The 25,877-nt window shown below is 43.3% G+C and overlaps 1 protein-coding gene across 2 annotated transcripts in view; it reads right to left on the bottom strand.

Moving 5' to 3' along the window:
- The window catches only part of HPSE2 (heparanase 2 (inactive)), a 218,611-nt gene that overhangs the window by 38,386 nt on the left and 154,348 nt on the right, over positions 1-25,877 (bottom strand). For both annotated transcript variants that reach the window (XM_053305552.1, XM_053305553.1), the window contains exon 6: positions 7,862-7,909. In XM_053305552.1, coding sequence (XP_053161527.1) covers positions 7,862-7,909 — 48 coding nt within the window. The remainder of the gene's footprint in view (positions 1-7,861; positions 7,910-25,877) is intronic.

Consider the following 25,877-nt stretch of genomic DNA (forward strand, 5'->3'; position numbering starts at 1 on the left):
AGCCCTGATTCTCTGTACATAGTGCCAAACTGAATTTTATTTGTTTGTTTGTTTGTTTTTACATGTGATATCCCACTTTTTCTCCAAGGAGCCCAGTAACAGTGACAGTAGGTGTACAGTGACTTCTATTATATTAATTTTTAAAAAAAAAAAAACCTGTAGCCACTTTGGGGAGCTTCCTAAAGGCTGTAGGAGGGTCTGCAAAGGTTCCCCCTCCCCCCGCTGGCCTCTTAATTCACCGCCACAGCCCGTCCTGTGCTGATTTTGGTGCCTATTTGGGCCTGCAAAGATCAGCGTGGTGGCCATTTTGGATGCTGGTACACACTCTCAAATTGTCTCTATGAGGCCTGGCAAGGCCTAGGGCCTCACAGGGACCATTTGAGCATGTGCGGTGGCCATTTTTAAAAATATATTTTTTTAAATGGCCGCTGAAAACAAAATGGCCACCGTGCATGCTCAAATGGCCTCTGCGAGGCCTGGCATGGTCTAGGGCCTTGCAGAGGCCATTTGAGCATGTGTGATGGCCATTTTGTTTTTGGTGGCCAATTAAAAAAAATTCATTTAAAAAAATGGCGCCTCCCTTCAAGTGGTGTCCGGGGCATGTGCCCTGCCTACTCTACCCTAGATACGCCCCTGATTGTCAGTAGAATAGAATGTTGATGTCAGCAGTGAACCTCAGATGGAAACGTAATGGATGGACTTAGCCACTGGGTAAGAAATGTTTTCTATAGACAAGAAAATAAGAGGCAAAGAAGTGGTGGCTCTAAGATGCACTTGAACAGAGCCAGCCCTTTCATGAAGCAGGATGAAGAGCGCCATTGTTGGTGGCAGCCTGTGGGCCAGGTCTCAGAGGTGGCACAGCAGCCCCTCCCCCGGATAGCCTATGACGAAGAAAATAAAAATGGCACTATACTGCTTTTTATCTTCCCTTTCTAACAGAAAAAGAAGTGCAGAGAAATTTGAAAGAAGTGAAAAATTAGAGGTGTGATTATAACAGAAAAAAGAGAAAGGAGCAGGAGAAGTTGTGGCACCATTTGGTTTTCTGTTTCAGGCATCCAAATGACGTGGGCCAACACTGCACACTGCACTGGAGGATTTTCTTTCCCACCTGTAACCTCCCATTCCTAGCATTTCCATGTGCTTCTATCTGAGCCTCCTCCTTTGTGCATAACAGAAAAATCATGTTTGGCTTTATGACACATTGGAGACAAGCCAAACAGAGCTTCTCTGTTGAAAAGTGGGGTCTCAGAGACCCCTAAATGCTAAATTGTTTGCTATGAAGCTGAAAATATGTTTGTGTGCTGATGTGGAGTCTGAAGTCAAACTGTATAATCATTGGGTTAACATGAGGAGGCTCCACAGCACATCCAGGTCTTAAGTGTTTGCTATCACACTGGGTAGCAAAGTGGAAAATGCCATTTAGACAAAATGGCCTTTACTTACTTTCATATTTCGACAAATATGGTGGGAGCTGCATGCTATGGTTGGCCAGTATAGTTACTATGAAGTTAGGAATTTATTGATAAAGAAGTTACTTAAACTTTGGCATAACCCCCAGTGTGTCATGCTCTTTGCCAAGAGCAGCAATTTGCTGTTTCGTCAGAACCATAAGCAAAATAAGGAGCTTTCTGTGAACAGTCAAGAGAGGAAATGTGTCTATTTGCTTCAGAGATAGGATAACCCTTTTTGTTAGTGCCAGACATAAAGAAATGAAAGCAGGGAAGGGAATAATAGCAGGGAATAACAAGGCCTTCATGTTGAGGCCCAAACCTCATTTCAAACAGCCACTTGCATGTATGTTTTTCCTCACATAGGTGTTTCCTGGCAGACAGTTCCCCAAATCCCTTTCTTTCATGCCTTGGTCTGCTAAGTGGTGTTAAGCACTCTTCCAAATATTTCAGATGCTTTTCCTGTGAGGGGCCTGTGTAATGGTTGCTTTCCTAAGCCTGCCCTGGTGTGGTGACTCACAGTTCACATCAGAATAATCCTATTTCTTCTGCAGTTTCTTTCCCCCCTTCCCAAGAAATCTGTTTGTTATAACACAAGGCAGGATTTGCTCAGTTAGTTAGTCTTTCTCCTGGAAAGGAGAGAGACCCCAAGGGAATGATGGGCTTCGTCACCTGAAGAAGCCACCTTTGTTCTCTCAAGAGCAAGAAGCACTTGCAGCCATTTTCCTTTTAAGAGATGGGATGGCTTCAACTAAAAAGCTGCTTCCTATCACAATTTAGAAGCAAAGCCACCTGGATTGACCCACACCAAATAGCCAGGTGATAAGACTATTCCTGTGTTCCCCGTTTGAACCTTTTTGTTTGTTTTCCCATCCTCATCTTTAACTTGCCTGTAAGACTCAATTTTCATTTCATAAATATTATTTTCCACTTGTTTACTAATCAAGCCACCTAATGGTGCACAATCTTTCCTTTCCTCTACTACAATCAGACTGTACTTGAAGATTGGATTTATGCTTCAGCCTACCCAGCCCCGCCCCACCGAGCTCTTGCTACTGAGGGTTTAGGAGCAGCCCAGTTCAAAGAGAGAGTTTCTTTTAAGTGTTTAGGGACACTCCACTCAACTTGGGGATCCTATCGAGAATTCCTTCTTTCAACAGAGAGTTCTGATCCCCCGAATGATCAGTTGGTAGCAGCTGATTGAGCTGTACAGAGATCATTGGGGGGGGGGTGCTCTTGAGGGTGGCTGAATCTCCACTGTGGCCCCAGTCTTCACACAGAGCCTTCAATACCTTTTCAGACAGCAGCCACAATTAGTGGTACAGACCCATTAGCCTCAGATGGGATTTAATGAGCGGAGTTTGATGGCTTCAGAGCAGCTGTTTTTGTTTTACTTTTTATTAGAGAGGAACCTTTGCCCCATTATCTGACCCCTCCTTTTATTTAAGTTAATTGCATTAAAGCCACTTCCCAACATGTAGGGATTTCCGAATCCACTCCTGCTCCAGGAAGGTCTGCTAGGAATTAAATCTCCACCACCTCCTCTCCTCAACCCACCCCCTCAGGTTTTATGTCACTTACAGGGGAAGGGGAGACTGGCATGTTTCCACTGCAGCTGCAGGATTGTGTTATAGTGTATGTGGTCAGAGATAAATGTTGCTTACACACCAGCCTCCAGCTGCCTCCCTCCAGACATTGAGAAAAATTGCTCAATTTCATTTCTGATCATCCAGATGCCATTTCTCATTACCCTCCTCCCACTCCCCACCTTCAGTTGTCATTTTGAGAGAGAGAGAGAGAGAGAGAGAGAGAGAGAGAGAGAGAGAGAGAGAGAGAGAGAGAGAGAGATAGATAACTGGCTGACATCCAGACTAATGTTTTGCATGCCCCCTCCGCCCTGCAATGGGGAAGGAGTAAATTTTGCCAATCTCCTCTTCCTTCTGCAGCTCATTGTGCCTCCCAAAAATATGTCCCTGAGGCTTGTGGGGCCCTCAGGAACAGATTTGCAGGAGGCACGGAGGACTACAGAAGGAAGGGGAGATTGGTTAAAATCTCCCTTTCCCTGCTGCATGTGCAAAACATCTTTCAATGCATTTGTCTCAGTGTCAGCTACTGGTATTTAATGGTTTTGGGATCTTCTGTTTCAATATAGTACAATTATTTCAACTCTGACTTGTACAATGGTCATAGGAACATAGGAAGCTGCCAAATACCGAGTCAGACCATAGGTCCATCTAGCTATGTGTCACCTGTTATAAAATGTGGCTGGTGATGGTGTGAAGACCTGCCTCTCTCCATTTTCTCCTGTCCCTACAACTAATCACCAATGCTGAGCTACGCATCTGCCCCCTCCAGTGCTGCCCAGTTTGTCCTTTATCTTCTTTTCACAAAAAACACCACCTATCCCTCCTGCCACAGAGCAATGACATGAATAAAACAGCAGGAAATTTCTCCAGGGGAAGTGGTAGGCAGGTGACATTCCCTCAGCAGTGGCAGTAGGGACTTCAGTTGTTGTGAGAAAGCTGGGGTATGAAATTTCCCCAGCAGCCACTGGCTGACATCCAGACCAATGGGGCACTAGTTCTACTAAGCTTGTGTTCCACTGGCTTCCACTGCTCTGGAACCACTTCCTCAGTCCATATATTGTGCAGGGAATGATGCAAAGCTATCTGCTATCCTTGTTGCCCAAATACAATGCTTGCACAAGCGGACCCAAAGTGCTAAAGATGGTGCAATACTGAGCATCCGTCCAACTATGTAACCTTCTTGCATATGTGCATCTGTGTTCTTTGCACTAGCACAGTGTTAGTCTGGATATGAGCCCCTATATTTAAGAAGAGAAAGAATGGCTAGATGCCCAAGTATCATTGAATCAGGACTAATAGTAGTAGTACATTAACAAATAAATGCATTTTTTGTTGGTGGTATTATCTGGAAGCACCCACAAACTCAGGCAGTCCACCCTAGGCTTCTGAAAATACTGTGGAGAGCTCCATAAGGATGTGTTTTGTCCTCAATGATAGGGGGATAAACAGTAGTCACCTAGATGAAGAGACACCTACTGCTGGACATTTTGCATTTTATATACCCAGTTCCTTTCCTCTGTTTCAGTTCCTGGACCTTTCTCTTTCAAGGCCATCTCGTAGGTGAATACTGTGCTCAATGCACTCTACATGCTTAGTTATATAGACATTGCCCAAAACTCTTCTCATATATTGCACCAACAATTGTTCTGGCCATCACCTAAAGACAGCCAACATGTGATAGTGGCATCATCTCACAGGCACAAGTAACAAATCAAAATCTCTGGCCCACACATTGAATTCTCCACATAGCCAGGCTTAATCTCACTCTGCAGCCAGCCAGTATGTCTAGGGGAAGGTCAGTGCTGCCCATTTCTCTTTGAATGCTGTGAATGCTGGAAGAGGCAGCCTTGCCATGGGTCTGGGATCCAGGACTGAAGGGAATCCCATAGGGCATACAAACGTGTTCCCAGAAGATATAAAATGGAGTTGCACTCCCAGTAAACTAAGTACAGTTTGGAACTAAGAATCCCAAATTAGTCCAAACAATGCATAGTTCACTATGAGTATAACTCCATAATACCACCTGCAAGTTACTTTTGCACTCTCTTCAGAATGCAAAATCGACAGTGCTTTCATATGACCTGAAGCATTAAAGCAATGAGGGTGTGTGCATCCCACGAGCGCAAATGTTGGTCTAGATGAGCTTAGAGAACCTCATGCTATTTGAGCGAGAGAGCTTCCTCCCTCACACAGAACCTAGAGAGCATTCATGGACATCCCTGGAACAAGGGATGATTTCAGAACCACCAGTGGGACATCCCTGGGACACCTGGAAGGCCTGGAGACCAAGATATTTATGGCAAAAACTTCCATATAAGCCAAGTACATACTGTATTTGCCCAATATCATTCTGAAGAGGCAAGTGAGTAACAACAGAGTGACAACAAGATACCCAAGATAAAGGAGCATCACTACAGGGCACTAGATCCCTACCTGTCCCAAGATGGTTTCATTAGGCATCCAGCATGGTGGCCAACATCCTAACCAAGCACACACCCACGTGCTGGAAAGAAGTATCTCCACTGCAAAGAGTTTCCTCAGCATGTAGCCTTCAGGGACATTTTCCCAGATGGTGCACCCATGCAGGGCATTTCAGTCTGTTTCCAGGCCCAACTCAAAAGTGATGGTTTTAACCTTCAAAGCCGGAAATGGCTTGGGACCAGGTTACGTCAGAGAGCACTTTGGCCCATATGTCACAACTTGGATCTTAAGATCTTCTTCGGAAGCCCTGCTCCGAGTGCCCCTACCAAACGAGGTGAGGTGGGTGGATACTACTAAAGAGAGGGCCTTTTTAGTGGTCACACCCTGTTTATGGAACAGCCTCCCCAGTGAGGTTTGCCTGGCTTCATCACTTTGTTCTTTTAGATGCCAGGTAGAGACCTTTCTGTTCTTGCAGGCTTTTAAAATTTTAGATTTGATTTTTTTTTTAAAGAGCAAGTTTTAAAATGGTTTTGTATTGTATTTTGTTGTTGGTTTTAAAAAAAATGTGTTGAGATTTGACGTGGTTTATGTGTTTTTATTGGATGTTTTATTGTGTCATGAGCTGCCCAGAGAACAATTTGTTATGGAGCGGCTAACAAATAAAGTTTATTATTTCTTATTTTATTATTATTATCAAGCAGAAAAAAAGATTGGCGAATCCCCCAAGCCTTACATGATAGGTGCTGTGGAGCTAAGGAAGCTCTTCCCAGTGAGGATGTGCCACAGGGGCACATGTAGTCAGCCTGCCAGCCAATAACATGAGCAACTATTTCTTCAGGGATTAAGGAACCTCCTTCCAACTATTGGGGCTGCCACAGCAACATTCTTGTGACTAGGAATTCCAAGTGGGGAAGCCTGATACAACTGCCTTCAACAACACAGTCAAACCAGGGCAATAACATCCCATTCAGGCCAGATAAATGCTGCACATACCTTTTCCCAAAGATATTACTCACATGGTATCATCAACAAGCAGAGGCACTTGGTTGCTAAGCTAACTGGTGCAAAGGGCAGACAGCACCTTATGGCTGCAAAACTGCTCTGAGTGCTTCTTCCCGTTCTGATGTCCATCAGTGCATCTCACATTGACTCAGCCCTGACTCTGTAATGTCAGTTAGCTCAGGAATGACACTAGACCTGTGTATTCAGGCTCCTCACAGCAGTGAACGGAAGGCAATGCAAGCAGGCAGCTATGGCTAATGTACTGCCTTTGAAAATATTCAGCACACAGTAGGTCTCTCTGGGAGTGCATGATTTCTCTACCATGCAGGGAAGCAAGAGTTGTCTGCCAGGAGTGTGCTGTGTCCCTTTCCTGTGACATCTTAGTCCTATTCACAAGTTATGTTCAACCATCACATGAGTACACAGTGTATACAGATACAGATCTGTACACAGGTATGGGTATTTACATGTTATGTGGAGCACAGTACAGCAGTACACTTCTTATCCATACCATGCATTTGAGGGACCTGTACCCAGGTTCACTTTTCAAATGAATGCAGGTATAGTCATTCACGTAAAAACATGTGCAAGTGTAAAGACATCTGTACACATGTAAAAATTAATAGGGTAGTTCATACAATCGACGTTAGGGTAGGAGAAGCCTCCTGCCCTAATTTGGAAGCTGGGCTTGGTCCCGATTCTCTGTTGTCTGTTAGAGGAAAACAAGGATGGAGGTAGAGATCTTGATCATCAGTCAAGTCCCAGCTGGGTAGGACAAGTGCACCCTACCCAGACTCCATCCCCAGCTTCTGAACGACGTAGGCAGGAAAATCGTCCAAACCAACTGCAGCTTGACTGACAACCAAGCTTCCTGCCTCCAACCTTGTTTTTATCTAATACACGATCAAAAATCTGAAGTATGTCCAGCTCCCGAATTAGGGTAGGAGTCTTCTCCTACCTGAGTGTTGATCGTGTGAACTGCCCTGGTCTCTGACTAGGGCTCGTGTTAATACTGAAGCATGGAAAGACTGGGCTTGTCATCTGGAATCATTCTTAGCCTATTCTGAGCTTCACACAAGGAAGTCTCTGACACTGAAGAGGTCTGAGTGAGCACAACAGCTCCTAAGCAGGCACTTTGAGCACAGATTTCTACTGCCTCCCAAGAGTTCAGCTCACCCACATAACTAGAAAAAGCCCTCCTTGGCCAGCAGCACTGCCTCCTTTCCACAATGAAAACGGGATGATGGATTTGGGAGGGTAGTCTCTAGAATTCAGTTCCTAGTCCCTTTGTACAAAAGACAGTGTCCTATCTTGGCCAAGCTCAGTCTTTGTCTCCAGCCCAAATGACTCCTCAATGTCACATGGTTAGCAACATAGGACAGCAGAAGAAAAAGAAATACCTACTGTTGCCAGGTAACAGCATCCACTGTGTTGCCTGCCACCTTCATGAACCTGTGAGATGCAGAAAAATAGTGAGTCTCTGGGCATGGAAGGAGTCCACATGTATATGCACACACACGCACACACGCAGACAGCACCCTCAATAAGTCCAAGTATGACGCACAGTTCTTTTCCTATCCTATACTACATCAACCCTGAATCACTGGGCTTTTGTCAGAGACTAACTTTAAAGTAAAATTGTTGAATCCAATACTCATATTTACTGCTGCTCCTCTGATCTCAAAGTATTTTCGACGATGACAACGGATATTTATATACCGCTCTTCAACAAAAGTTCCCAAAGTGGTTTACATGGATATAAATAAAATGGGAAAGAAGACTCTACTCCAGACTGAGCCCAGGAGTGCAGCTCCCTTTGAATGCATGGGGTCCTCAGCCCCCATGTAAGGAGGCATTGCAAACCATAAAATCATGAAATCTCTGTTTGATCCCACTCTGTACTTAACATGTTTACCCCCAGACCTGTCAGCTCAAGCTTCCACATACCCTGACATCCTCCTACCTCACTTTTCGCCCAAGTTTAAAACTCAGGCTACCCAGCGGAGGAGCATTGGGTTCATTCCCCATCCCGACAGTTCTCACAACCAGCCCTATCTGAGCTACAGCTCTCCTACCTGGGCAGGGCTGGTTGTGAGAACAGCCTCAGAAACTCTCTTTGATACTGCCACTGAAGAAGACCAGGAATCAGTTGAACCACATTTGGCTAGGTAGAGACTCTTCTGGAACCATCTCCTTTGACAGTTACAGCACAAATTTTATACCCTTCTTGGAAAATGGGGTAATGGGCGGGATGAGGGATAACAAACTGAGGTTGAATCCAAATAAGACGGAGGTACTGACTGTGTGGGGTCAGGACCCAAGATATGGTTTAGATCTGCCTGTTCTGGATGGGGTTACACTCCCCCTGAAAGATCAGGGACCGGGACCGGGATCTCTCTGTGGCTGCTTTGGAATATGCTCCCTACTGAAATAAGAGCATCTTCTTCTCTGTTTGTTTTTAGGAAGACCCTCAAGACTCTCCCGTTCTCACAGACTTTTTAATTAGAATTAATTTTAATAATTGATTTTAATAACTGTTTTATGCTATTGTTCTTATTGTGTTTTGTGGATTTTAATCTTTGACTTAAATTGTTTTAAATTTTGTACACTGTCTAGAGATGTATATATCAGGTGGTATAAAAATATGATAAATAAATAAATATATTAAATGGATCTATTCCTTAGCAAATTTGGCAAATTTGGGACTATGAATGCTTCAGAATCACAATAGGTTTTAACTGTACATTTAGTTTATTTATTTATCATATTTTTATACTGCCTGATATGTACATCTCTAGACAGTGTACAAAATTTAAAACAATATTTGAAAATCAGCACAGATTAAAATACAAAACAATTAAAACAGTAACATAAAAACAGAATAAAACAGTAACATGAAACAATTATTAAAACAAATTATTAAAATTAATTCTAATTAAAAGCCTTGAGAACAGGTGAGTCTTGAGGGTCTTCCTGAAAACAAACAGAGAAGGAGATGCTCTTATTTCAGCAGGGAGCATATTCCAAAGCCCTGGGGCAGCCACAGAGAAAGCCCGGTCCTGGGTCGCCACCAAACAAGCCAATGACAACCATAACTGGGCCTCTCCAGAAGATCGTAACAGGCGGCAGGATTCATGACAAAGGAGGCGCTCTCTTAAATACCCTGAACTCAAGCCGTTGAGGGTTTTATAGGTAATAACCAGCACTTTGTATTTCACCCATAAACATATCGGCAGCCAGTGCAGTTGCTGATATTGTCCTTTTTATAAGTGATCCCACCCCCAGCTCTGCCAGTTCAAATTCTACATAGCAGTAACCACCATTCTTGCTGGAAATGAAGTTTTATTCAAATTTGCACAATCTTGCTTAATTTATTTTGGCTTTGATATTTTGATTTAGCAAAGACTAGGAAACTACGAAACAAAGATATCTTTGTAGCAGGAGCATTAAGAGTCAGGTGGGGCAAGTCCCCTTTTAATGTTTGAGCCTGAATCAGACATACATAGCCTGCACATTTTCAAATGTTCTCCACAACATGAACAACAAGAACACACACCAATGAGAAGATGATGGAATTCTGGCATAGATAAGGACTCTTCAGCCATTTTTTTTTTAAAGGGAGGATGCTGTACCTGCACTATTCATACATAGAATATTTAGCTGCAGAAACAAAGCCTCTACGTGTGAAGGCAATCCTTTAGTGATCAGAAGTATACCAGCCTTCTGATAATGAAAAAACCTCTTCAGACTTACAGCCTTTGGCCCGGTTCAGACGTAACATGGAACCACTTCTCCAAGGTACCTGTGGTTCTGCACGCCCCCTCTCCCTGCTCTCCCGTCCGCATTTGGATGTTGGGGATAGCTGGCTGTCACTCTAGTCTATAGCATGACACCCACAGCCCAGATAGTTCAGCTGCTAGCATTTCGCTAATTTAGCACTGGATGCCAGGAATAAAAGCCTTTCCATCTGTGCTATCATAGGAGCATAGAAAGCTGCCTTATGAAGTCAGACCATTTGCCCATCTAGTTCAGTACAGTAGTCCCTCTACTTACGAAATTAATCCGTTCCGAATGCACATTTGTAAGTCGAAAAGTTCGTAAGTCGAAAAGTGGTTTCCCATTGGAATGCATTGGGAACGGATTAATGCGTTCCGGAGCCTAGAAAAAAGACCCAGACCCCCAGTAAGGCTTGCAAACTGCACAGGAACATTTCTTTTCAAGAATAAACAGGCAATAAACAGGCAGGAAAGTCAAGGAAACCGCATGTAAAATTCGTAAGTCGAGGAAACCCCATCTAAAAATTTGTAAGTCGAAAAAACCGCATCTAAAACCGGATCTAAAACTGCCGTTTGTAACTCGAAAAATACTTATGTCGAGTAGTTCGTAAGTCGAGGGACCACTGTATCTCTGAACACTGTGCCTGGGAATGATGGGAGGTGTAGTCCAACATCTGTAGGAGGGCTGAAGTTATGCAGCCCTTGTCTACACTGACAGTGGCTCTCCAAAGTTTCAGGCAACAGTCTTTCCCTGTCCTACCTGGAAATGCCAGGGATTTAACCTGGGACCTTGGATATGCAAAGCAGATGCTCTGCCATTGAACTAAGGCTATTATCCTAAAGTCTCAGTACAGGTGAAACTCGGAAAATTAGACTATCGTGCAAAAGTCCATTAATTTCAGTAATGCAAATTAAAAGGTGAAACTGATATATGAGACAGACGCATTACATGCAAAGCGAGATAAGTCAAGCCTTAATTTGTTATAATTGTGATGATCATGGCGTACAGCTCATGAAAACCCCAAATCCACAATCTCAGAAAATTAGAATATTACATGGAACCAAGAAGACAAGGATTGTAGAATAGAACAATATCGGACCTCTGAAAAGTATAAGCATGCATATGTATTCAGTACTTGGTTTGGGCCCCTTTTGCAGCAATTACTGCCTCAATGCGGCGTGGCATGGATGCTATCAGCCTGTGGCACTAATGAGGTATTATGGAAGACCAGGATGCTTCATTAGCAGCCTTCAGCAATTCTGCATTGTTTGGTCTCATGTCTCTTATCCTTCTCTTGGCAATGCCCCATAGATTCTCTATGAGGTCAGGTCAGGCGAGTTTGCTGGCCAATCAAGCACAGTACACTGTATACTTTTCAGAGGTCCGATATTGTTCTATTCTTCAATCCTTGTCTTCTTGGTTCCATGTAATATTCTAATTTTCTGAGATTGTGGATTTGGGTTTTCATGAGCTGTACGCCATGATCATCACAATTATAACAAATTAAGGCTTGACTTATCTCGCTTTGCATGTAATGTGTCTGTCACATATATCAGTTTCACCTTTTAATTTGCATTACTGAAATTAATGGACTTTTGCACGATATTCTAATTTTCCGAGTTTCACCTGTATGTGTCTCATCACCTTGATTGTATTCATGAATGCAGACAGAATAGCTGTCTTACTTCTCAACTTTATCTAGAAAAGTCTGCACAATTTGGGTCAGTCATCTAATGCAATTATCCGCTCCCTGCTGTGGGCATAAAGAGCAATTGACTGATGAGTCAGCGGCATTCTAAAATGCGCTGCCCATGTTTTCTCGTGGTCATTTGTGCATGGCCTGTTCATCACATGCTCATTTGTTTGGAGCAAGGAATGAAAGAGAAGGCTAATTTGCAGTCCTGTGAAATGACTTTTATTTCTAATTAAAGCCATGGAGCATTTCAGCCTGAAAAAGTGCTTTGAATTAATATTTAAATATAGCACAGGTCTGGTCTGGACTCAAACCCTTGGCTTCTTCTTTCCCTTTCAAAGGCAAAGGGGGATCATGCTTTCTTTTTTCTTGATTGCAGTATTTTTAATTAAGTGTACTCTAGTTACTGTATATCTATGTGCTACACATCAATACATGATATATCAAATAAAATATATCAAAATTGGCAACTAAGGCTACTGTATTTACTATCTATCTCTTGTCAACATCTCATAATACAAGAGGAGTGCCACTTTTCTTTAGGCTAAATACAGTTGTTTCTTCAGATTTTTCTCATCACGTACAACTAACCTATTTATCATCTTAAAAGCTCTCCTCTGAATCTTTCCCAGATTATGTTTTTCTATGTTTGATGCCCCAAACAAGATCCAGCATCCTAGCAGAGGCCAAAATAATGCCAAGTATCATGATGCTATTATTTCCAGTATTTTGAATATGCTGTCTATGTTAATGCAACCCAGTTGGGCATTTGCCTATTTTTGCAATAGCATCACATTGCTAAGTCATGTTCAATACAAGGAGGCTATTCACACGATGGGAGGAAATCACAAGTGGAGGCTAGCCTGATTTCCTCCGATCGTGTGAACCACAAGGCTCAGCTGCGAGCCTGGTGGTTCCTAAGCGGGTCGCCCGCTAAAGAACCCCTGCCCTTAAACCAGGTTTGCAAACCCTTTTTTTTTTTAACTCGTGTGTTGCCGCACCGCGGCAACTCATGAGTAGACCCTCCGACCAGGAGGCTCAAAAGTTCTCTCCATCATGCCCTGCGCGCTCACACAGGGCATGCTGGAGCTTCCGGGGGCCACGTGGCCCCTGAACCCCCCATGACAGAGCCAGCAGTTGCGTGGGAGGCCGTCCAGAGCAGACTGCTGCTCGTCTGCGGGGAAAGCGGGCTAAGCCCGTTCTCCCTGCAACCCCCCTAGAGGCTCTTCTCACTAATCATGAGAAGAGACTCCTGATCTTTTAAAGCAGCACCACTACTGCCCCACTCGTGGAATGGGAGATTCTTCCATTCAGCATGGAGTTTCTCTTCCCTAACAAGCAATGGTATCGTAAATTTTATTTGTCTCCCGCCCCACTGTCCAATTTGTCATGATTGCTTTGGATTCTGCTTCTGTGTCATCAAGTTTCTGAAGCTCCCTACAATTTTGTGTACTTTGCAGATTTGGTAAGCATGGTCTAAAGTGAAACTCTTTCAACAGTGTAATGCAGAAAAGGTGATACTGCTTAGTGGACCAATTTTGTCAGCATGAGATCAGATAGGATTTTGAATTATATATAGACCAATCAATTATCATGAGGCAGAAGGAGCACACAGATAAGGACCACTTCTCAAGTTACCATTTCCCTAACTACAAGTATGTGAGCAGAATCATGTGATGTGGCCCACCTCCTCCATTTCTACCCCATCTGATGGCTCTTGCTCTGTGGAGAGCCTACTAGTGATCATTCATGTACAAAGATCAGAAGGCTCTTTGAAAGCCAGAAGCGGTGTTCAGAAGGGGAGGCTAGTGCCATATCGAGTGGCCAGCTAGAACCAATTGGACAAGCCTAGACCAGATAATTCATCTGGCTAGATTTTGGTAATGCATGCTCAGCTACTGCTAATAGGGAGGAGCTATGTGGTAAGCCAGACCACCTTAAGTGGTGCAGCAGGGAAATGCTTGACTAACAAGCAGAAGGTTGCTGGTTCGAATCCCCACTGGTACTATATCGGGCAGCAGCGATATAGGAAGATGCTGAAAGGATGGAATAATCTCATATTGCATAGGAGGAGGCAATGGTAAACCCCTCCTGTATTCTACCAAAGAAAACCACAGGGCTCTGTGAGTGCCAGGAGTCCAAATCGACCTTGATGGCACACTTTACCTTTATGATGTAAGCCAATCCAATAAAGCATATCCCATTTCCCCATTTTTGTATCTCTTGTTCTCTGGCATTCACATGGCAACAATGATACATAACTCAAGCTTTTATTGTAAAAATATCAGATAGCTAGATATATAAAACACATCCCCTTGGACATCCCCGCCCTCCCCAAGTTTAGATAATCAATCTACTCTGAATTCTCTGTTGGAGTTTTTGATTATTTAGCAAAGAGCCAAGGAAGCTACCACTCCACTTACAGAGTACAGAGTTTAGTTGTTGCAGCTATTTAAGTAACACACATGGAGACTACTGTAAAGTCTAAACTAAATTGATTTATTGGTGAAGTACACTTGAGATAGGGAAGGCCTACATAATGAATAAGGTGGGGGAAGAGAGGTTTCCATGTTCTCTCTAAGAGGAGAGGACTGACTCACTACAGGAAGTACCCAAGGAGTCAAGGCAGGGGTCATAGAGTAGAGGCAAGCATGGACAGGTAAGGAGACCCTCACTAACTACCTCTACTCCCAATTCACCTAGTGGTCATTAGGATAGTTGGTACAAAAGGTCAATGCACTGGAATTCCATCTCCAACACTCCTTCTCATCATCTGTTGCACCGGCTTATGACTCCCATCTTCTCACAAAGCATCTGAAATCTGTCTCTGGGCTTCTAAAGAAGCCTGCATTAGATCCCTCAGAGTTGAGCAATTATAGGCCTGTCTCCAACCTCCCATGGCAGGGCAAGGTAATTGAGAAGGTGGTGGCCCCTCACCTCAGGCGGTCTTGGAGGAAACTGATTATCTAGACCCATTTCTAACTGGTTTTCGGGTGGGCTATGCCTTGGTTGGCCTGATGGATGATCTCCTATTTATTTATTTATTTATTTATTTTTTGATTTGATTTGTATACCACCCTTCCAAAATGGCTCAGGGCGGTTTACAATTAAAACAAACCACTAAAACAATAAAGAGCTAAAACAAATTAAAAACAATATAACAATTAACAATTTAAAAACATTTTAAAACAATTAAACAATTACAGTAATTAAGACCCCCAAAATCGGGTTAGAATATTAAAACAGATTTTAAAACCCTGGAAAGCCAGGCCAAACAAATACGTTTTAAGGGCTCTCCTGAAGGCTAATAGGGAATTCAAATTGCTGATTTCCGCAGGGAGCACATTCCATAGCCCCGGAGCAGCTATAGAGAAGGCCCGCCTCCGAGTCGCCACCAGACGAGCTGGTGGTAACTGGAGACGGACCTCCTCAGATGACCTTAATGAGCGGTGGGGATCACGCAGAAGAAGGTGCTCTCTAAGGTAACTCGGGCCTAAGCCGTACAGGGCTTTAAAGGTAATGACCAGCACTTTGTATTTTGCCTGGAAACATATCGGCAGCCAGTAAAATTGTTTCAAAATAGGCATACTATGGTCTCTCCGGGTTGCCCCAGAGACCAATCTGGCTGCCGCATTCTGAACTAATTGAAGTTTCCGAACTACATACAAAGGCATCCCCACGTAGAGTGCATTGTAATAGTCAAGCCGGGAGGTTACCAGCTGGTGCACCACTGTTTTGAGGTCATCCTCCTCAAGGAATGGGGGCAGCTGTCGAATCAGCTAAAGCTGATAGAAAGCACTCCTGGCCATGGCCTCCACCTGAGAAACCAAGGTGAGGCCTGGGTCCAGGAGTACTCCCAAGCTGCGTACCTGCTCCTTCTCGGGGAGTGTAACCCCATCCAGCACAGGAAGATCTAACTCATTCCTCAGATTCTGAGCCCCCACAATGAGCACCTCCGTTTTGCTTGGATTCAGCCTCAATTTGTTATCCCTCATCCAGCCCATTACTGCCTGTAGGCAGGCATTTAGAGAATGAGTGCCATTTCCTGAAGATGAAAGGGAGAAGTAGATTTGGGTGTCATCAGCATACTGATAACACCCAGCACCAAATCTCCGGATGACCTCACCCAGCGGTTTCATGTAGATATTAAAAAGCATTGGTGACAGAATGGAGCCCTGAGGGACTCCATATAACAGCTCCTGCTTTGAGGAGCGACTGTCACCAAGCTCCACCATCTGGGATCTACCCGAGAGTTAGGAACGGAAACATTGCAGAGCAGTGCCCCCTATTCCCAACTCCCCCAGGCGACCCAGAAGGATACCATGGTCGATGGTATCAAACGCCACTGAGAGATCCAAGAGGATCAACAGAGTCACACTCCCTCTGTCGATTCCCCGGTAAAAGTCATCCATCAGGCCGACCAAGGCTGTCTCAACCCCATAGCCCATTCTAAAGCCAGTTTGAAATGGGTCTAGATAATCAGTTTCCTCCAAAACCGCCTGGAGCTGGTTAGCCACCACCCTCTCGATTACCTTGCCCAGCCAGGGGAGATTGGAGATTGGCCTATAACTATCCATCACTGAGGGATCCAGGGAAGGCTTCTTAAGAAGCGGTGTAACTATTGCCTCCTTCAAACAAGGAGGCACCCTACCCTCCCTCAGTGATGCATTTATGATATTGACTAGGCCATCTCCAATAATCTCTCCGCTAGATCAAAGCAGCCAGGTTGGGCAAGGATCCAGAGAACAAGTGGCAGGTTGTACCACTGCAAGCAGCTTGTCCACGTCATCAGGAGTCACAGATTGAAACTGATCCAACCTAAGACTGCAAGAGGGATCGCAGGACACCTCTCTCACAGACCTTGCAGAAATAGTGGAGTCCAAGTCGGCCCGAATTCAGGAGATTTTATCCACAAAGAACCCACTAAAGGCGTCACAGCAGAGTATCTCCGGGAGCTGATTTGAGGCAGAAGGAGCAGAAATTTTACTCCTCACCACCCGGAATAACTCTGCCGTACGTGAACCCGCAGACGCAATGCGCGCCAACCAAAAACGCTTTTTTGCTGTCCCCACTGCCATTGTGTAGGTCTTCAAATGGGTTCTATGCTGTATCCTGTCAAAATCGAACCGAGTTCTCCTCCACTTGCCTACCAAGCCGCTTCATCCCCCGCAACTCCTCCGTGTACCAGGGAGCCATCTTAGAAGCAGGCCTGGAGGGACGCTTAGGAGCAATAATATCTACTGTCAATTTGGAATTGACAGAGGAAGTGTGACTCTGTAGGTCCTTTTGGATCTCTCGGCGGCTTTCGATACTATCAACCATAGTATCCTTCTGGAACGTCTGAGGGTGTTGGGGGTGGGAGGCACTGTTTTACAGTGATCCCACTCCTACCTCTTGGACAGATTCCAGATGGTGTCGATTGGAGAATGTTGCTCTTCAAAATCTGAGCTTAAGTATGGTGTCCCTCAAGGCTCTGTACTTTCTCCAGTACTTTTTAACATCTACATGAAACTGCTGGAAGAGATCATCAGGGGATTTGGAGCTAGGTGTTACCAGTATGCTGGTGACACCCAGATCTACTTCTCCATGTCAACTTCTTCAGGAGCTGGCATATCCTCCCTAAATGCCTGCCTGGAAGCAGTAATGGGCTGGATGAGGGAGAATAAACTAAAGGTGAATCCAGATAAGACGGAGGTACTTATTGTGAGGGGTCAGAACTCTAGAGACGATTTTAATCTACCTGTTCTAGAGGGGGGTTCACACTTCCCCAAAAGGAACAGGTTCGCAGTCTGGGAGTACTTCTGGATTCACACCTCTCCCTGGTTTCTCAGGTTGAGGCGGTGGCCAGGGGTGCTTTCTATCAGCTCTGGCTGATACGCCAGCTGCGCCCGTTCCTTGAGATCAATGACCTCAAAACAGTGGTACATTTGTTGGTAACCTACAGACTTGACTTCTGTAATGCGCTCTATGTGGGGCTTCCTTTGTATGTAGTCTGGAAACTATGGTTCAGAATGTGGCAGCCAGGTTGGTCTCTGGGTCATCTCGGAGAGACCACATTACTCCTTTACTGATGGAGCTATACTGGCTGCCAATAGGTTTCCGGACAAAATACAAAGTGCTAGTTATAAAGCCCTAAACGCCTTAGGCCCTGGGTATTTAAGAGAGCATCTTCTTCACTACGAGCCCCACCGCCCATTGAGGTCATCTGAGGAGGTCTGTCTCCAGTTACCGCCAACTCGTTTGGTGGCTACAGAGAGATGGGCCGTCTCGGTTGCTGCCCTGAGATTGTAGAATGCGCTCCCTGCTGAGATACAATCCTCCCCATCTCTGGCAATTTAAAAAAAAATACCTGAAAACTCATCTTTTTGCCCAAGCTTTCTCAGCTTTTAAAAATTGTTTGTTTTAATTTGATGGTTGATTTTAAACCGTTGATTTGTTTTAACTTTTTTGTGTGTTTTAATTGTTTTATGTTAACTGCCCAGAGACGAAAGTTTGGGCAATATATAAGTTTGATGAATAAATAATAATCAATAAATAATAATTTCCCCATGAAGGAAGTCAGTCTTACATCCAAGTGGTCAACTTGCATCTTTCTGGCTGCCGCCATGCTGAGCAATGTCCTAATTGGTGTGTTTCACAACTGGTGCAAAGGTCATGTCGTAATCCTCACCATAGATTTGAGAGTATCCTTTGGCTACTAGCCTTGCCATGTAGCGCTGTACATTCCTTTCTGCATTTTGCTTGACTCTGAAGACCCATTTGCATCCCACAGTCTTTCTTCTTGCAAGTAGTTCCACAAGTCTTCAAGTCTCATTTTTTGTGCAGGGAATCAATTTCTTCTAATGCTGCTTTTCTCAGCTTTTCTCAGCTTCGTCAGCTGGCATCTTTTCTATATCTCACCATGTGGTGGGTTCTTGTATCTCTCCTCCTTTGGTCATAAGTGAGAGCCTTTTGAGTGGAAACCCTTTGTTGGTCCTCCGTGAGCGCCTCAGTTCTGGCTCAGGCCGTGTCACCCCTTCTGAATCTGTATCCCCTTCTGAATCTGCTTCTGGTTCTGGCATAGATTTTTTGGGTTCACTGTCTGGCTCTTGCTTCATGAAAGTCCACTCACATGGTTCCTCTTTTATCTGGATCTCTGGCACAAGTTCTGGTACATCACGTCTAGTTGGCCCTTGTCTCTCATCAAAATACACCACATTGAGAATTCTGACTTCTCCACTTGCAGGATCAAGGAATCTGTATCTCTTTTGGGCAAGTGCATATCCAACCAACACTCCCAGTTCACATCTGCAATTGAGTTTGGTTCTCTTGGCCTTTGGGGCATATGCATAAGCCTCTGATCCAAACACTCTGTCATGGTTTAGAGGGGGTTTGTGCCCATGCCATAGTTCAAATGATGTCTTGTCTATTGTTTTGGTTGGCAATCTGTTTTGCAAGTAATTTGCAGTCATCACTGCTTCTCCCCAGAATTTATTTGCCAAGCCAACTTCGTGCAACATGCATCTTCATCTGGTCATTTCTAGTAGAGAGTAGTTTTTCCTCTCTGCCACATCATTGAGTTCAGGAGTGTATGTGGGTGTAGGTTCGTGTGAAATCCAATGTTCCTTTAGGAATCTTTTCATGTCATTTGACATGTATTCACCTCCATTGTCTGACCTTAGTCTCCAAGGCTTTCTTCTAAATTTGTTATTGACCAGTGCAATATACTCTTTAAATTTTTCAAACACTTGGCTTCTCTCTCTCAGAAGATATATATAAGTAAATCTTGAAAAATCATCAATAAGTGTGAGTACGTAGTGATTGACACCCATACTATTTTCAAGTGGACCAGAGACATCAGAATGTATTAGCTCCAGAGGATGCTGTGACTCCATCTGTGTCTGTCCAGAAAAGCTGGGTCTCATCCCTTTATTAAGTAAGCAACACTATCTTGTGGCAGCTTCTTTGCATGACTCCACTTTAAAGACCGTAATTAGCCCATTTCCCCCAAGCTCATTTATCACATTTATTTGCCTATGCACTAGTCTTTTATGCCATATGGTAGAACAATTCTTGGGTTTGCATGAGGCTGCAAGGCTTGCCTGTTCAGTCACACAGTCCAATTGAAAAAGACTATCTTTACACATGTAGGCTGTCATAATTAAATCATCTTTTTTGGTGATGTAGCAAACTTTGACCTCAAAAGCCACTTTGCAACCTTTATTGACTCCATGTCCCACAGAGAGCAAGTTATTTTTCATAGCAGGGACTAAGAGTATATCCAGATCAAAATCATTTCAATTTCCCATCAAATTGCCTGCAATTCAGTTCAGCTGATCCTCTCCCCATCAAATAAAGATTGTTCCCATCAGCAACACAAAATCAATAAACAGTTCAAGGGAATTCAGGATATTTTGGGTACCACCTGAATCAATAATAAAATTCTTCCTCTCATTCCTGGATGCTACATTGAAAGACTTGGCTCTTTGGCTGTCTCTCTCTGTTTCTTGTTCTTTAAATCCAACAGGCTGTTTGCTTTTCTGTGAGAAATGCTTATCTTCCTTTCTATTGTGTCCACAGACTGAGTCATCTCTGTAGCCATGGTAATAAAGTTTTCCTCCTCTAGGATTCTTTCTTCATTTCCCACCTTTAGGCTCTGGGCAATTAGCATGTGAATGCTCTGCTTTGTTACAGTTGAAGCAATGCTTTTGTTTCCTGAGAAATACTGTAGTACTGTCCCCATGCTTTTCAAAAATTGTTTCTTCCTGTTTAAGGTTGAAATCTTGCAAGCATACAATTACGGTTTCCAATTCAAGCTTACTATTTTAAACCTCCAGTGCCATTTTTACATGATTATTGTGGCAAAGAACTCAGAATCAAACCAATTAACACTTGATCATCCAAAGTAGATCCATGTTGTTTAAGTAATCTGTGAATCTCCTGCATTGCATGTATATGGATTGAAAGATCCCCTCCTTCTTCCAGCTACATTTTGCAAATCCTTTGAATTAAAAGGACTGCAGCATTGGGAGAGACTCTCCCATATTGCTTTTTAAGCTTATCCCAAACCTCTGAGACAATTTCAGTCTCTTTGAAATGCATTAGCAAGTAATCACTCACATTTAGGAGAATCAAGCCATATGCTCTGTAGTTCTGTAAATCCCATTCCTTCTGGGCAGCTGCCCCATCTGTTGGTCTTGGTTCTGTGAGGGCTCCATTAAGTCCTTTTGCCTTCACGAGGGCTTCCATTTTCATGACCCACTGATCGTAATTCCTTCCATTCAGCCTGGAGAAGACAGCGCTGCTCACCTCTGGATCCATGCTGTCTTACTAACTCACTCAGCTGCACTTAAAAAACAAACTCTGCTGCAGACTTTTGGGCTGCTGGGCCTGTAACCCTGTTGGGGTTTGTGAATATTTAGCAAAGCGTCAAGGAAGCTACCACTCCAGTTACAGAGTGCAGAGTTTAGTTGCTGCAGCTCTTTAAGTAATACGCATGAAGATCGCTGTAGAGTCTAAACTAAATTGATTTATTGATGAGGTACATTTGAGATAGGAAAGATCTATCCTATCTCTCAGCTACATAATGAATAGGTAGGGAGAGAGAGAGAGATGTTTCCATCTATTCTCCAAGAGGAAAGGAAGAGGACTGACTCTCTACAGGAAGTACCTGAGGAGTCATAGCAGGGGGTCATAGAGTAGAGGCAAGCAGGGACAAGTAAGGAGACCATCACTCACTACCTCTACTCCCAGTGCTCCTAGTGGTCATTAGGATAGTTGGTGCAAAAGGTCAATGTCACTGGAACTCCATCTCCAACATGCTCAACAATTTAACAACCTGTTTTGACACCTGTTGCCATGTCCATCTCCTTTATAATCTGCACATTATAATACTTATTATTTCTAATTTGCACATGTTAAATGGTATCAAAAGCCTTGCCAAAGTTGAGGTATACAATGCCTACTGAACTGAAATGATCTATTAGAACAGTTTCCTGCAAAAAGTTTGTGAGGTTGGTTTTCCCTGTTGTCATCTTCATAAATCTATGCCAGATAGTAGCAATTACCTGGTTTCCCATAGGTGCTTAAAACAGACTGAGTTATAACCCATTCTAATAACTTCCAGGGTATAAAAGTCAAACTAATGGATCTATAACTCTTCAAGTTCTTCTTTCTTGCTTCTTAAATATAGACTTTATATATTTGCCCTCCTCCATTCTTCTGAGACTTCTTTCTTCAATAAGGACTTCAAGATAATTGCTAGGACCCCATGAGATTTCTTTAGCACTTGACGGTTATTCTTTGATATGTGCTTTTCTCCCCTGCCCACATCTATTTTCGCTCCTTGTTTGTCATATATCTGCTATAAAGAGTACACCAGTCTACAGAGTACAGCTTATGCATCAGAGAAGTGGAATATGAATTGGCAAGTGTGGAGGAGGAATGGTCCCCCAGATCATCCCCCTGCCTGAGTGCCCTGCAGTACTAATTAGATCTTGGTTAGGAATCTAAGGGCCACTTAACATTAGCACATCCACATTCCATAAGTAGCAGTAGAATTCAATGAGAACCATACCAATCTTTCCCCCACTATGTGTACACTATGAAAACAGCCCCTGCTGCATGTACACATGGGGTGGGGGTAGTTCTCACAAAAGCAGTATGGGGTAGTTCTCACAAGAGCAGTATGGGTACACATCGTACACAGATTTGTACCTGCTATTTCTATAACATGTTGAATTAAATTAGCCTTAACTGGGAATAACCTTAAGAAAAAAGAGCTTGCATGTTTCATGCTTTCATATGGAGAGTTCTATTTTCAAGCTGTGTAGCTCAATGTATACCACACATAATAGGAGTTCAACAAGGAATCAATACCTGCTTTATGCATCTGGAGAAATAGTCTTCTACCAACAAAAGAAAAATATAGTTTTTAATAGGGTACCCCAGCACTCTGTCCATTTGTTTGTGGCCGACAACCAGAGCAAAGGAGCGCAAATGCTCCTAACATGAGCACCTGTGCAGCACTAATCCTTGTGCTTCCCAAAACATGGGCAGTTGCAAAAGAGTACAAATGCTTTTCAGAGCTCACCCAAGCTTTGGAAGTGCTCTGTTAGAGAGGAAACATGTCCCTTGACCTTCTGTTTCCTCTCTAAGAATGCACTTCCGCAGCGTGGGTGAGCTCCAAAATGTAGTTGCATTCTTGCACAAGAGCATTGTTGTATTCTGTCTAGCAGTCCTTTATGTTTTGTTGATTAGAAGTTTGTCCCAATGGGGATCCTGTAGAGGGGGTGGGGAGAAGTCAGGGGGGGAAAAGGAAGGGAAAGGATGGAAGGAGAAGGAGAAAATGGAGTTGTTTCTGGAATAAAGTCCTAGTTCAACAAACATAAGATTGCTTTGTATTTACGAGGGAAGCAGCTATAAAGCAAGAGCCCACGCTTCGGAAAGTGTGGGGACCAGCATGGGGATTAGTGTTGTGTGTGGGCACTCATGTTAGGACCATGCCCGCTCCCCTGCTCGGGATGTCAGCATGTGTATCTGTAGTTAAAGCAAATAACTCTGTATGTGAAACAACTTTCTTAGCATCAGGGAAGATTGACTTCCTATCAGGGACTTGAAAACCATCTTTAAAAATTGTTGCAATGGACATGGGTTAAGAGGCAAAAGGTTTATTTTGTAGGGAGGGGGGTTTAGATTAGATATTAGGAAAAACTTCATATATATGTAAATGTCTGGGCAATGATGCCCAAGACAGCTGCTGAATCGCAAATTGCAGGTTTCTGGAGATACATGATTTAGCTCTTGTGAATCCTGTTGCAGATTAGGGGTTTGGGGTCACAACGCATGAGTATTTGCATTTGTTAATTCTCAAAGCCCACATTTGTTTGTAGAAGGAAACTGTGAAATATCACTTTCCCCTTGAAGAAAACAAGACCAGTGTTAGGGATGTAATGACTGGCACAGATATACATTTTCAAAACATGTGATGCCATGTGTGATCTATCACATGATAAGCAAGACAACGGTGACATGGTAATTCTGCAATGCATATACACACCAGTGGACTTAGGATTCTATGAATCTAAAATGTATACTGAATAGAGAATGTTAAAACATATAAAACTGAAATGTAGGGAAGCTGAAAATGGACCCAACGAGAAGGCTTAAATCAAATGAAGCATGGGTAATGGCCTAAAACTATCATGCAACAATAGCTATATAAAAATCCACTTATTCCGGGGCTACATCACTCCCCTATGAAATCCAACTTTTGTATATGTATATTTTTCTTACATGATCGCTTTTTAAAAGCCAAATTCTAGGTTACGGCCCATTTGACCCATGAGTATACCCCTCAGGTTCTGGCAAGGCTGGATCGAACATCTATTGTATAAGAAAGCCTGGTAATACACTTCATTCTAGTTTCAGACTCTGAAAGTGTTTTTATCACTCTGGCTTCCGTTGCTAGGGAGGCCTAATGTTTGGTGCAGGTACATCAAAGGCTTTATCCATTATGCAGTCAGACTTCTAGTTAGGACATCAGCAGACCGTGTGACAAGCTGAATACTTTGCCTCAGAAATGGTATAGATTTTGCTACAAAATGTGAGTTCAATCAGAAGCCTGGTGGAAGACCTTTTCTTAAATAAACTAAGATATTTAGATGGTTGTTCCATACAACAACATCTAACCATTAAAGAAAAAGTAAAATATTGTATTCATATTACCCAAAAAGATTCTCACTAGGAAACTTAGTAGGGAAATCTGGAACACACATTTCAAAGTAGTAGGGAGAGAAATTTATGGGGGCAATATAACCCCTATGCCTCCTCCCCAAGCTATGGGGCCATCCATGTTTAAAATTTATCAGCCACAAAACCTGGTTTAAATTTTTATTCAAGCGCTAAGTATTCCAACTAGTGTGGAGAACACTAGAGTAGACATACAAACACCAGATAGAATAAAAATTTGGCCTCATTGAGAAGGTTGCGGACAGTGCAGCTTCCCAGTTTTTAAAAAGACTTTTTAAAAAGAAGAAAAAGAAGAGTCACTGCACTATAGACGCACACTCATCAAGTTCTCATCACACATACCTAACCCTCTCCAGGGCCAAGGTCCCGGAAAACCAGTTCTGCTAGTTTGCAGCAAAACCAGCTGTTCACAGTGCTGATTGGCTGCTGTCTTGTGACTTCATGAGTCCCTCCTTGGAGTGCTTTTGCAGGTTTTAAAACTTCATGATTCCCTCCTTTTTTTCTTTTTTTCCAAAAAGAGGCACAAATGAACTCTTGATTGCTTAAACATTCAAGCTGCACTTTGAAAAACTTTAAAAGGGGCAAGGGTGGGGGGCAACCTGGCTAAAGACTGTGGGGGAGAGCAAAACAGACCCTTGGCCAGTATTTTATTCATTAATAAGCATTTCTGTCAAAAGCACTATAAAGGCAGAAGGGAAACCAGGTTTGTTGTGCCGGAGAAAGACATGCAGCGAGTTCTCTTTTTAAGGCACTCCAATGTAGGCATTCATCAGCAATGCCTCTGCTGCCCCTCATCCCATTCCCACCGGCCAGATACACTAGTAACCTTGCTGGCATTTCAAAATGGCAGCTGCACCATGCTGTCCCCTTACTATCTCACAGACCCAGATTGCTGAGGGCATAGGCTTCATAGCAAAATGTATGTATGTATGGGTTTATTTTGGCCCAAGGCCAGCATAAATACCAAAGGAAAAAGAAACAACAGGAGTAAATACATAAAATAGATAAAATACATAAAACATAAAATACATAAAACATTAATACCTTCAGATACCGTATACATAGCTAATTTCATTCAAATAGAACCGGTTAATCTGAAGTACATCTCGTGCCTCAATCATTCTAAACCGAATCTTGCTTGCTATGAATAAAAATTTCATAGCAAAATAAATCCTTGTACTACACATCACAAGTGAAGGTGTACATCACTTTTCCTACACA

The sequence above is a fragment of the Hemicordylus capensis genome, chromosome 3 (assembly GCF_027244095.1).
Source record: "Hemicordylus capensis ecotype Gifberg chromosome 3, rHemCap1.1.pri, whole genome shotgun sequence".
Classification (NCBI taxonomy): Eukaryota; Metazoa; Chordata; class Lepidosauria; order Squamata; family Cordylidae; genus Hemicordylus; species Hemicordylus capensis.